General features: G+C 44.2%; 2 protein-coding genes across 6 annotated transcripts in view; one reads left to right on the top strand and one right to left on the bottom strand.

Annotated features, from left to right (window-relative positions):
* Positions 1–6,361, bottom strand: part of amd1 (adenosylmethionine decarboxylase 1) — a 42,204-nt gene extending 35,843 nt beyond the window's left edge. For 3 of the 4 annotated variants that reach the window (XM_078542612.1, XM_078542614.1, XM_078542613.1), the window contains exon 1: positions 6,223–6,361. In XM_078542612.1, coding sequence (XP_078398738.1) covers positions 6,223–6,329 — 107 coding nt within the window. In that variant the 5' untranslated portion in view covers positions 6,330–6,361. Of the gene's footprint in view, positions 1–2,426; positions 2,506–6,222 lie in introns of those variants that run through there. The other variant, XM_078542615.1, reaches the window with a different exon arrangement.
* A 978-nt stretch (positions 6,362–7,339) lies between these two features.
* Positions 7,340–14,065, top strand: part of cdk19 (cyclin dependent kinase 19) — a 282,538-nt gene continuing 275,812 nt past the window's right edge. For both annotated transcript variants that reach the window (XM_078542611.1, XM_078542610.1), the window contains exon 1: positions 7,340–7,656. In XM_078542611.1, coding sequence (XP_078398737.1) covers positions 7,529–7,656 — 128 coding nt within the window. In that variant the 5' untranslated portion in view covers positions 7,340–7,528. The remainder of the gene's footprint in view (positions 7,657–14,065) is intronic.

Raw genomic sequence — 14,065 nt, 5'->3', positions numbered from 1 at the left:
TGCAGTATTGATGGAGCAAGGCTTTGTCAGAGGTGCTGTCTTCTGGATGAGGCCCCATCTGCCCTCTCAGGTGGATGCAAAAGATCCCATGGTACTATTTTGAAGAAAAACCGGGGAGTTATCCCTTGTGTCCTGGACAATATTTACCCCTCAATCAACATCACAAAACCAAACTATCTGGTCATTATGATGTTGTTGTGCAAACACTGGCTGCCCATGCTTCCTACATTAGAACAGTGGCTAAACTGCAAAAAAAAATTTAACTCGCACCTTTAACATAATGAGCCATCTTAAGGCTCTTCACAGGGGCATTATAAAAAAGTACAACACCAAGCCACATGAGATATCAGGTCAGATGACCAAAAGCTTGGTCAAGGAGGCAGATTTTGTAGTGTCTTAAAGGAGGAAAGTGAGGTGGTGAGGCGTAGGGAAGGAATTTCACTTTGGTGCCTAGGCAGCTGAAGGCATGGCCAAAGGTGATTGTGAAAAACACAACATAAACATGGGTGTTTCAACAATTATCCCTCAAACTACATTACAAAAACATTATTTCATCGTCTCCGGAGCCTTGCTCTGTAAAATAAGATAAGACGTAGAAGTAGGAGGCCATTTGGCCCATTGGGTCTGCTCCGTCATTCAATGAGATCATGGCTGATCTGCTAATCCTCAACTCCACTTTCCTGCCTTTTCCCCATTACCTTGATTCCCTTACTGATTAAAAAACTGTTTTTACCCACTCACTTAACCTGTCTATATCCCTCTGTGGACGCTGTCATCCTCACCACTTGCCTTCCCACCTGTTTTTGTGTCATCAGCAAACTCGGCAATAGTACATTCACTTCCCTCATCCAAGTCATTAATATATATTGTAAATAATTGTGGCCTCAGCACTGATCCCTGTGGCACTCCACAGGTTGCCATCCTGAAATTGCCCCCCGTATCCCAACTCTGTTTTCTATTACAAAAACAGAATTACCTGGAAAAACTCAGCAGGTCTGGCAGCATCGGTGGAGAAGAAATCAGTTAACGTTTCGAGCCTTCACGACCCTTCGGCAGAACTATTCTATTAGGTAGGCAATCCTCTTTCCATGCTAATACACTACCCCGAACACCATGGGCTCTTATCTTATTAAGTAACCTTATGTACAGTACCTTATCAAGCACCTTTTGGAAATCTAAATATATTACAGCTACTGGTTCCCCTCGCCTATCCTGTTTGTTACTCCCTCAAAGAATTCTAATAAATTTGTCAGGTATGACTTCCCCTTCATGAAGCCATTCTGACTCTGCTTGATTATATTATGTTTATGTATCTATTTCAAATCTAGTCTATTGACCATTATGCACTTTTGAGGTTGTGAAAGGTGTTGTATAAACACAGGCTCTTTCTTTAATCTAGGATTGTTAACAGCTTCCAAATGTAGCCCAGAAGCACTGAATAACAAAAAAAGGTGTTCAGTACGCTATTAGTGCAAACTTCTAAAAGTTAGCTTTGCAGAACCAGTGACTTTAAACCAAACGGCGTTTTGCTGATCCATATTTTCACACTTCAATTGTGAACTCTTTTGGTGCCATATTTATAAAGCAACTCCGATTTGCCTTTGGTGGAATCAAAAATTACATGACAATTCCAACATTTCGTCCGTTTTAAGATCTGCTAGCAACTTGTGTTTCAATCCCTTCCCGCCAACCCTGTCTCAATTTTCATCTTTCTGTTGCTGCCTATGTGAAAATCGCAGGAAGTGAATAATTGGTGACGACACGTTAAAGAGGAAACCTCAAGGCAAACCAAGCTCTCACCCCGATGCTGTGAGAGAGCGCCATCCATGGTCAGGGAATGACTGCTAGACTCAGCACTGCAGTATAGGTTGATCGAGTGTATCTGCATATATGAGATATATAAACAAGGATATGCATGGAAGAGGGCAAAGATTCCAAAACCTGGGGAAGGAACCTGACTAAGCACAGAACTATGAATTTTAAACATTTTAAAAATGACCAATTCGATCAAATGAGCAATTCCTGCTCTGTACGGCATGCGGGGCAGTCGCTTTACATTCATACTTTGTCATGCTAAACTATGAAGCTGCCACAGCAAGAAACAACACCCAGGATGCATGGAAATCTGCTGCCTCATTTCCCACCGCCTCCCTCTCGCCTGTAAAGACGCAACACTTTTTTCTGGGGAGCGGGCAGTGGATGTCCTCTGGCTGAAAAAGGCGCAAATATCACATTCCTCAAATGAGGGGGAAAAGCAAGAAAAAAAAGGTTGCGGTTAATAAACCCTAACACATGATTTGCCCGCCAAAAAAGCTGAAATCAAATCCTTCCCGATAATAAAAGGGCCACATCCTTCAAAATGCAAACACGAAGAGGGAGATTTGAGATTGTAGAATGGGTTTGGGAGGAGCAGCAATGTTCGATACCTGTTCACTGCAAGGGCCGTGCTCCCAGTTTGGGGAAATCCTGTCCATGTCAAGCCAGCAAACTCACCCACGCTTGACTTCCACTAACGCCTTTTAAACAGGTCAGTTTAAAGATGAACAACTCTCCCATTGTCACATGGAGACTGAGACTCCCGGCCCAACCCCATGCATATATTAATTAAATGTTCATTAACCGTAATTTTCTAAGCGAAAAGCTAATATCGCCACAGACTCCTGCCTCCATAAAGCCCAACAATTCTACTTTAACCAAAAAAAAATGCTTTGACCTGCCACCTAACAAGTCGATCCACACGGTGAAGCTGGGCAAGGACATGGAGGATTAAACTCACTCTCTCTTCCCCCATTCACAAGACGCTGCTAAAACTTCATCCTGCTCACTGAGGCCTCCGCTACAAAACAAAAACCTTTACAACACGTGGGAGCAGATCCAGCCAAAAGTCTGACTCGTTTCAATCACCTAAAAATTCATTTTGTGTTCTTTTCAATTAAAAAAAAAAGTAGAGAGCATTTGCAAGTATTAAACAGTGACGGGTATATTCCTTCCCCGCTCCCTTCCCCCGACACACCTACTGTCAGGGGCTAAGGGGGAAAGAGACTCCTTTTTAAACCAGTTGAGGGATGAGCGTGGGGCTGGGGCAGCAGCGGATTCCTCGCTCGCCCCTTGTTTTGTCAAACGGACCCAGTCCTGCACTTTTAAAAGGTGACCTGTTGATCACCATGGTTGGCCTTTTAATTTGTTTCTCACACACACACACGCCCATATCTCCTCCCGAACAGCCGTTTCAAGGAAATCAAAGGAGTGGGGATAGGTAGGTAGGTAGGGAGGGAGGGAGGGAGGTGCCGCGCCCAGTTAAGGCCAAGCGGCAGCATCAAAATTGGGCCGAAATTTCCCGAGTCCCCGCCATGAGGCCGTTTCGCCGGGAACAGGTGGTGAATCTTCATCTCCATTCAAAATATCAAAATACGCACACACACACACACACACTGCTCAATAACCCCGATTCCGCGCACACATTTAAAAAGGACAATTGTCCGATCTTTCCCCAGGTTTGATTATGGAGAATCCCGGGGTTTAAGGAGGGGAGGGCCTGGTGGATCCTGGAGGTCACCGCAAAAAGAAACCCCAAATATTTGTGGCGCATTTCTTATTCCTGCCTTTGGGTTGGGGGGGGGGGGGGGGGGAGAGAGAGAGAGAGGAGAAGGGGCGGTTACAGCTTCCCTTAGAGGCAGGGGAGGGATTTAAACACGGCTCAGAATGTAAAATGTTCACCTGAAATGGTGGCCCTGTTGTGAATTAACCTCAGCATGTTTCCTTATATTAAGTAACCACCCCCCCCCCCCAAACACACACAGGGCTCCTATTATATTAACATCCCCCCCCACCGCGCTGGCCCCTGATATATTAACACTCCCCTCCCCCCCACGCTGGCCTCCTGATATATTAATAACCCCCCAGCACAGGGCTCCTGATATTATATTAACCCCCCAGCACAGGGCTCCTGATATTATATTAATAACCCCCCCACCCCCCAGCACAGGGCTCCTGATATATTAATAACCCCCCAGCACAGGGCTCCTGATATTATATTAATAACCCCCCAGCACAGGGCTCCTGATAATATATTAATAACCCCCCAGCACAGGGCTCCTGATATTATATTAATAACCCCCCAACACAGGGCTCCTGATATATTAATAACCCCCCAGCACAGGGCTCCTGATATATTAATAACCCACCCCCAGCACAGGGCTCCTGATATTATATTAATAACCCCCCAGCACAGGGCTCCTGATATTATATTAATAACCCCCCAGCACAGGGCTCCTGATATTATATTAATAACCCCCCACACAGGGCTCCTGATATTATATTAATAACCCCCTCCCCCAGCACAGGGCTCCTGATATTATATTAATAACCCCCCAGCACAGGGCTCCTGATATATTAATAACCCCCTCCCCCAGCACAGGGCTCCTGATATATTAATAACCCCCCCCCCAGCACAAGGCTCCTGATATTATATTAATAACCCACCCCCCCACACTGGACTCCTGATATATTAATAACCCCCACACTGGGCTCCTGATATTATATTAATAACCCCCCCACACAGGGCTCCTGATATATTAATAACCCACCCCCAGCACAGGGCTCCTGATATTATATTAATAACCCCCCCACACAGGGCTCCTGATATATTAATAACCCACCCCCAGCACAGGGCTCCTGATATTATATTAATAACCCACCCCCAGCACAGGGCTCCTGATATTATATTAATAACCCACCCCCAGCACAAGGCTCCTGATATTATATTAATAACCCATCCCCCACACTGGACTCCTGATATATTAATAACCCCCCAGCACAGGGCTCCTGATATTATATTAATAACCCACCCCCAGCACAGGGCTCCTGATATTATATTAATAACCCACCCCCAGCACAAGGCTCCTGATATTATATTAATAACCCACCCCCCACACTGGGCTCCTGATATATTAATAAACCCCCAGCACAGGGCTCCTGATATTATATTAATAACCCACCCCCAGCACAGGGCTCCTGATATTATATTAATAACCCATCCCCCACACTGGGCTCCTGATATTATATTAATAACCCCCCAGCACAGGGCTCCTGATATTATATTAATAACCCACCCCCAGCACAGGGCTCCTAATATTATATTAATAACCCACCCCCAGCACAAGGCTCCTGATATTATATTAATAACCCATCCCCCACACTGGACTCCTGATATATTAATAACCCCCCAGCACAGGGCTCCTGATATTATATTAATAACCCACCCCCAGCACAGGGCTCCTGATATTATATTAATAACCCCCCCAGCACTGGGCTCCTGATATTATAATAACCCCCCCAGCACTGGGCTCCTGATATTATATTAATAACCCCCCAGCACAGGGCTCCTGATATTATATTAATAACCCCCCAGCACAGGGCTCCTGATATTATATTAATAACCGCTCAGCACAGGACTCCTGATATTATATTAATAAACCCCCAGCACAGGGCTCCTGATATTATATTAATAACCCCCCAGCACAGGGCTCCTGATATTATATTAATAAACCCCCAGCACAGGGCTCCTGATATTATATTAATAAACCCCCAGCACAGGGCTCCTGATATTATATTAATAACCCCCCAGCACAGGGCTCCTGATATTATATTAATAACCCCCCAGCACAGGGCTCCTGATATTATATTAATAACCCCCCAACACAGGGCTCCTGATATATTAATAAACCCCCAGCACAGGGCTCCTGATATACTAATAAGCCCCCAGCACAGGGCTCCTGATATTATATTAATAACCACCCAGCACAGGGCTCCTGATATTATATTAATAACCCCCCCAGCACAGGGCTCCTGATATTATATCAATAACCCCCCAGCACAGAGCTCCTGATATTATACTAATTCCCCTCCACACACACATAGGGTTCCTGATATATTTATAACCCTCCACCACACCCCCCCACAATAGGCTCCTATTATATTAATAACCCCCCACCCCCACACACAGGGCTCCTGATATAATAATCAACACCCCCCCACATACACAGGGCTTCTGATATATTAATAGCGCCCCCCCACAAACTGGGCTCCAGTTATACTAATAAGCCTCCCCCCACAAAACACACACACATATATATATATATATATATATAGGGTTCCTGATATATTTATAACCCTCCACCACACCCCCCCACCCCACACACTCCAGGCTCCTGATTCCTTTACCTTGGAATGGTCCGGAGGTCTCCCGATCCCGTGCACAAATCCTGCCGAGAAAACCACACCTCCAACAGCTTCTCGGTCCCTTCGAAAAAGTGTGCACCGTTTTCCATCGTGAAACAAACGAAAAAAAAAGGGGAAAAAACTTTTTTCCCCCCCCCCGCCCTTCCTCCCAAAGAAACTTCCCCCCCCCCTCTCTCTTTCTGGTAAAAGCTTAATTAAGAATAAGTTAGTTTCAATTGCTCTGTTTTAGTGGGTTCTTAGCAGTCCGATTTTGTTTTTTAATTATTATTTCTTTGTTTTTTTTTAATAATATATTTGCCCCTAATCCGATCCCTCTTCACAGAGAATTGCTTGAAGCGAGCGCTAGCTAATGTCGCCGGCCATACTGTGAGTAGCAGCGCGCCTGGCGCCGTCGGGCCCTTTTATAACCTCCGCTCCCCCCCACCTTCTCCACTCCATTCCATTCCCCTCCCCCATCCCATCCCTACGACACAATGGAGCGCCTATGACGTCATCCGTCGAATCGGTCACCCAGCGCGCTCTGCCTGCTCGAGCCCCGGGAGAGGGGGGGCGGAAACCGTTGGTCACCCGCGCGCTCAAATAAAAGTTTTTCGAATTGAAAAACCGAAATAAAAACAAAGCACATAAAAGTCCCGATCTGTTTTTTTCCCTTAAAAAATAAAGAGCCTGGCATTGGATTTTAATTTTTTTTTGCACAAAATACTAACGCGATTGGCTAGTTTCGTCGTCAATCAAATGTTTCCAGGACTACCCGCTGTATTGGGAGAAGGCGGGAATGTAATACCTCACCGATTAGTAAAATTTGGATGTGAAAGATTCTTTTTTGATTATTCGAATATTTTATCTCAGCTTTTGCTTTAAATTTGCTTAATGCTTCTACAGAAAACTTTAGCACGCATCCCATTCTCTCTCTCTCTCTCTCTCTCCCTCTCCTTCGACTAACAGTCCCTACTTTTGGACGCTGAAAACGGTCAGTCCGTCCGCAGCGATGCGCGACGGGAGATGTAGTTTTGTCCCCACGGCGCAGCCGCGCCTGTCATGGGACAGCCGTGGCTCGCGGGACTACAGGTCCCAGCATGCTCCTCGGACCGCCATTGTCTGCTGCTGCTAACGTCAACACAACAAACCCACGGTTAAATGTCGCCGGGCGAACTTGTTGGAAGAGACCAAAAAAAAAACAAACGAAATGAGAAAATGATCGGCGCTCAAATTAAATAATCCAACCGGTTTCTATCCACCCCCCCAAAAAACTCGTTGAAATTATTTATGTATTTATGGAGTGACAGCCATGGATTACGATTTTAAAACGAAACTAGCAGCGGAGCGAGAGAAAGTAGAAGATCTGTTTGAATATGAAGGTTGCAAAGTGGGTCGTGGTACCTATGGTCATGTTTACAAAGCAAAAAGAAAGGATGGGTAAGAAATTAATACCTTCAGGAGGTTCTCTGTGGGGATGTTATTGCTGCCCATTGACATGAGTCTTTTTTGTAATGCTTATTTCTGGGTTACTCGGTTCACGTGCTGCACAGACCAGTGTTGATGTTTCTGGATTGTAAATATATCCTCACACCTTGTGTTTACAACTCCTTATAGTAACCTATCTATTTCAAGCCAAGGCCTCCAGCCCTAATAACGTTTATTTTGGAAACTATGCATTTATTGTTAGCACTATTGGTATGATATAAAACATTTTACTTCCTGCGTTTTCTTTTATTCTAGAGTTTATTTTGTAAATGTTTTGCTGGGCTGTCCGCCAGCTGTTAACTTAAACCAACGCTTGGCATAATTTAAGATTACGTCATCTTTTTGGAACTGTCAAATAAAAATGTAAGCTTATTTTCCACGCTTCATATCACTTAGATGCCCCAAGTCTTGGCAATGTATATGATTATTAAGGGTTTCAAAATTACACTGTAGTTTGTAAATGGTAGTCATTCAACTATTTTAAAAGTAAATCCCACACAATGTGTATATTTTTCTGGTATCGCAACATGAAGATGTGCACTTAATTTTCATGCATGAAATTAGCAATGGTAACAACAGCAATTTGCATTCATCTAGCTGCTATTGTCAATTAAAGTCCCAAGAAACAGAGGACAAGAGAAATGGATGCTGAACATTTGTGGGAGAGTTAGATGAAGTAATTAAAATTATTGTTAAAAAACTGGGGTTTCTCAAAGGCATTTGAAGGTGGATGGATTTTGGGAAGGAGTTTTGTTCCCTAACTATGGACTCCATCTGTCTCCCTAGCAACAGTCAAACATTAAGCCAGTCTGTTTGCAAAATTGGTATCACATTTGATCCAGAGATGAGCTTCCAACCTCATATTTGTGCCATCTTTAAGATGGCCAATTTCCACTTCTGTACCATCGGTCGACTTCGACCCTATCTCAGCTCATTGGCTGCTGAAACCCTCATCCATGCCTTTATTATCTATACGTTCGACTATTTCAATACACTCCTGGCTGGTCTCTCACCTTTGTAATCTTGAAGTCATCCAAAACTCTGCTGCCCATGTCTGTAGTCCCAGCAGCGCTCCAGGAGTGCTGGCCGCTTTTGGGACTATACGGAGTCCCCAGATTCTAAGTGCTGGAGCCTACAGGACCAGGCAGTTGCAGGGCCTCAGTGGGGAGGGAAGAAGAGGTGCTGGGGGTCATGATGGGAAGGGAGCACCCGGGAGGAAGGGGGCCCTGCAGACCTTTGCAGGCAGGGCTGGGTGGGGGGGAAGTTACCTAACCTGGAAACAATCTGACTTCTCTGGAGGAACATGTTAGGCTGGTTTCTGCCTTCCTGCTGCCAACTCCAGTTGTGCTGCATACTTGCTTCTCACTTGTGCTGCATACTTGAACTATGAGCTCCCCCCACCCCTGTCTGAATTCCAGGTGAATATATCTGAGCAGGTGTTTATGCTATTAGCAATGCGTGACATGTACTCATGAGGTGGACAGGCTTTCTGCTAGTTTTTGGTATCAACTACATCATCTTTGGAGACCCCTTCACAAAGAAAATAGGAACATATATTAGCATACATACCCCAATTATTAGCAGAAGGTTTCAGTTTGATTTGAGACTACAACATGAAAAATGTATAGAGGCATTTCTGAGTACCAGTCAGTCACAAGCTTATGAAATGGTCATGAAAGTGAAGAGGTTACAGACTGTGGCAGGGACAGGTGTCCAAAGTGCAGATGCTCGATTATGAGATCTGGAACTTCAATTTGCAGGGTTGTGCAGGCTAGGGGAACTGCGAAAACATTGAGGAATGTGAAGCCTAATATCAATGGTGGTTAATGGTCTGCTCCCATGCTTATCCTGAATGGCTTGCAGTGGGACTTGGCAGGAGGCATAGCTGAGGCAGCAGTTATTTCAGCTGGCTCTTCAACTGACTTAGCAAGTGCCAGGAAGCAGGCAAGAGCAAGAAGCCGGTGTAGGAGTGAGATTGTTCGCTGTACTTGTAGGATCATCTGAAGACCCAAAACAAAGCCTATGTCTTCAGGAGAGAAAGGGATAAAAACTTGGGTACATATCTTTTCTTGAATGTTTTTCGTGAGGAATACTTGATGGGAAAGGTGTCATTTTGAAACAAGGACTGTAGAGGAAGATCCAGGATGTTGGGATGCAAAATGCTGAAATTCATTTATGGTAGCTTCTTTAAAGTGAGCCAGCATGTTTTTTACTTAGAGCCAATAGAGTCACTTACGGTGCAGAAAGAGGCCATTCGGCCCATTGAGTCCATGCCAGCCCTCTGTAGAGCAATCCAGTCAGCCCGATTCCCATACTGTATCCCTGCATCCCTGCCTGTTTTTCTTCAAGTGCCCATCCAGTTTCCTTTTGAACTTGTTAAATCTTTGCTGCTTCCATCACCCTCATGGGCAGTGAGTTCCAGGCCATTATCACTCACTGCATAAAAAGTTCTTCCTCACATCCCCCCTGCATCTCTTGCCCAAAACCATTGACCTGTCTCTCTTCGTCCTTGTATCATGAGCTAATGGGAACAGCTTTTCCTAGTTTACCTTATTTAAATCTGTCATAATCTTGTATAGTGCTATCAAATCTCCTTTTCTCCAAGAAGAACAACCCAGCTTCCCCAATATAACATTGTAGTTAAAGCTCCCATGCCTGAACCATTCTAGTAAATCTCCTCTGCACCCTTTCAGGGAGCCTCACATTTTTCCTGAAATGTGGCAACCAGAACTGGATGCGATATTCTAGTTGTGCCTTAACCAGAGCTTTATTACGGTTCAGCATAACGTCCCCTGCTTTTGTACTCAATACCTGTATTTATGAAGCCCAAGATGCCAAATGCTCTGCTAGTTACTCTCTCAACATTTCCTGCCCACCTTCCAAGGTGCACATGCACACTCTTTAGAACTGTGCCATTAAGTGTATATTGCCCCTCCCTATTCCTTCTGTCAAAATACACCACCTCACATTTTTCTGTATTAAATTCCATCTGCCACTTGTCTACTCATTCTGCTAATTTTTCTATGTCTTTTTGTAGGCAATTCATATCATCCTCACTGTTTGCCACAGCTTCAAGTTTATTATCATCAAGTGGTCCCAGCACTGACCCTTTGGGAACAACAGTTGTCTACCATCCTTCAGTCTGAAAATAATCATTTACCATGACTTGCTGTTTTCTGTCTTTAAGCCAAGATTTTCATCCAAGTTGACACTGACCCTATTATGCCATGAGCCACAATTTTGTTAACCAGCCTTTTATGTGGTACTTTGTCAAACATTTTCTTAAGGTCCATATAGACAACATCTACTGCATTGAACTTCGTCAATCTTCTCTGTTACTTCATCAAGAAATTTCAATTAGATTAGTCAAGCATTAGTCAAGCTGCATTTGACCGAGTGTGGCATCAAGGAGCCCTAGCAAAACTGGAGTCAGTGGGAATCAGGGGGGAAACTCTCCAATGGTTGGAGTCATACCTAGCACAAAGGAAGATGGTTGTGGTTGTTGGAAGTCAATCATCTGAGCTCCATGACATCACTGCAGGAATTCCTCAGGGTAGTGTGCTGCTTCATCTTCCTTCCATCATAAGGTCAGAAGTGGGGATGTTCGCTGATGATTGCACAATGTTCAGCACCATTCGCGACTCCTCAGATACTGAAGCAGTCCTTGTCCAAATGCAGCAAGACCTGGACAATATCCATGCTTGGGCTGACAAGTGGCAAATAACATTCACATCACACAAGTGCTAGGCAATGACCATCTCCAACAAGAGAGAATCTAACCATCATCCCTTGATGTTCAATGGCATTCCCATCACTGAATCCCCCACTGTCAACACCCTGAGGGTTACCATTTACCAGAAACTGAACTGGACTAGCCATATAAATAGTGTGGCTACAAGAGCAGGTCAGAGGCTAGGAATCATGTGATGAGTAAGTCAGGAGTGTGATGGAACACTCCCCACTTGCCTGAATGAGTGCAGCTTCCACAACACTCAAGAAGCTTGACAGTGTCCAGGACAAAGCAGTCCACTTGATTGGCACTCTATCCACAAACATTCACTCCCTCCACCACTGATGGATAGTAGCAGCAGTGTGTACCATCTACAAGATGCACTGCAGGAATTCACCAAGGCTCCTTGGACAGCACCTTTCAAACCCACGACCACTACCATCTAGAAGGACAAGGGCAGCAGATAGATGGGAATACCATCACCTGGAAGTTCCCCTCCAAGTCACTCACCATCCTGACTTGGAAATATATTGCCGTTCCTTTACTGTCGCTGGGTCAAAATCGTGAAACTCCCTTCCTAACAGCACTGTGGGTGTACCTATATCACATGGACTGCAGCGGTTCAAGAAGGCAGCTCACCACCTTCTCAAGGACAACTAGGGATGGGCAATAAATGCTGGCCCAGCCAGCGAAGCCCACATTCCGTGAATGAATTAAAAAAAAATCCAAATTTGTGCTGGATCTCTTTAATTAACTCAAACCTGTTGGATATATTCTGATTATTGTTTCGAAAGCCTTACCCAAAACTGATGTTAAACTAACTAGCTTGTCATTACTTGGACTGTCCATAAACCCTTTCTTGAATAAAGGTGTCACATTTACCACTCTCCAATCCGCTGGCACCTCCCCTTTATGTAAGGAAGCTTGGAAGATTCTGGCAAACCCTTCTGCTATCTCAACCCCACTTCCTTTAGCAACCTGGGATGCAGACCTGGCATACTATCCACTCTAAGCATACATAGTCAGCCTTTCTGCTATCTCCTACCTCAATTTTCACCCCATCTGTTACCCCTACCATCTCCGCTTCTGCCAATATTTTGTCAGATTCCTCTTCCTTGGTAAATACAGTTACAAAGTACTCATCAAATATCCTAGCATTGCCCTGCGCCACCAAGCATATGTCATCCTTTTTGCCCCTAATAGACCACACCACCTCTTACTATGCATTAACTATTTACATGCTGGTAGAAGGTTTTTGGGTCCTCTCTTATGTTAACTGCAATTCTATTCTCATATTCTCTCTTTGCCAGTCTTATTTTCCTCTCACTTCTGTTCTCAACCTATTGTATTTTGCCTGGATCTCAGTTGAAGAATTCACCTGCCATGCATCAATAAAATCGTTCTCCGTCAAGTGCCGATAATCAAGTGCTTGTTATGCCTGTCATTGGTTGGTGTTACTTGGGCAAAACTGTGATGCAGTCTATTAGATATTAACAACAGTGAAATGGTCGTGGGGTTTCAGAGATACTGCACCTGTGTATTGGTAGTGGTATTGTTGCGACTTTAGCATTGCACAACTGATTACAATGTTGCATTACCCATTGGTCATCATGATATGGCAGTCACTAATTGCAACCTCAATAATGTCAGTTCTTGCAAAAACACTCCCCAAATATGTTCCCCCAGAAACTGGTTAAATGAACAGACCAAAATGAAAAATAACACATGATCACAGTTCATGAGATTTCTCATGACAATGAAATAAAGTTGTTGAAAGTATATTGTGGCTTTTTCAAGTTCAAGGTGGCAAGGCAGGGTGAGAAAGCAGTTAATAAGGCATGTGGGATCCTGGAACAAAAACAAAAATTGCTGGAAAAACTCAGCCAGTCTGATAGCATCTGTGGAGAGAAAGATAGAGTTAACATTTCGACTCCGTATGACTCTTCTTCAGAGCACGAGCAGAAGAGTCATATGGACTCGAAACGTTAACTGTCTTTCTCTCCACACATGCTGTCAGATGTGCTGAGTTTTTCCAGCATTTTTTGTTTTTGTTTCAGATTTCCAGCATCTGCAGTATTTTGCCTTTATCTTATATGGGATCCTGGGCTTTATAAATAGTTGAGTACTAAGGTAGGGAAGTTAGGGTGATCCTTTATGGATCTGTTGTGGCCTGGTTCAGCCACAACTGGCATGTTGTGTTCAGTTCTGGGCACCGCACTTTAGGAAGGATGTGAAGACATTGGATAGAGTGCAGGAAAGATCAATGAGAATGCGTCTGGGGACTAGAGACTTCAGTTAAAGAGAAGGCTGAGCTTTAAAACACCTTTCTGGAATTATTTCTTCTGCTTTGCCACCATGACTTCAAATCATTCCGTCTCAGTGACAGGAAATAAGAGAACTCTTCCCCATTGAGTTGAAATCATAGCAACCTCAATCTCACTGTTTTATGCACGACCATCAAATCCTCCTCCACTACAGATGAACATACGAAATAGAAACAGAAGTAGGCTATTTGGACTTTCGAGCCTGCTCCACCATTCAATAAGAGCATAGCTGATCTGTTTGTGTTTCAAATTCCACATTCCCATCAACCCCCGATAACTTTAGACTCTTATTAGGCAAGGGAATCTA

This window comes from Cetorhinus maximus, chromosome 5 (assembly GCF_964194155.1).
Source record: "Cetorhinus maximus chromosome 5, sCetMax3.hap1.1, whole genome shotgun sequence".
In the NCBI taxonomy this organism is placed as follows: Eukaryota; Metazoa; Chordata; class Chondrichthyes; order Lamniformes; family Cetorhinidae; genus Cetorhinus; species Cetorhinus maximus.
Note: the sequence above shows the minus strand (reverse complement) of the source record. Positions and strands in the feature narration are given on the sequence as shown.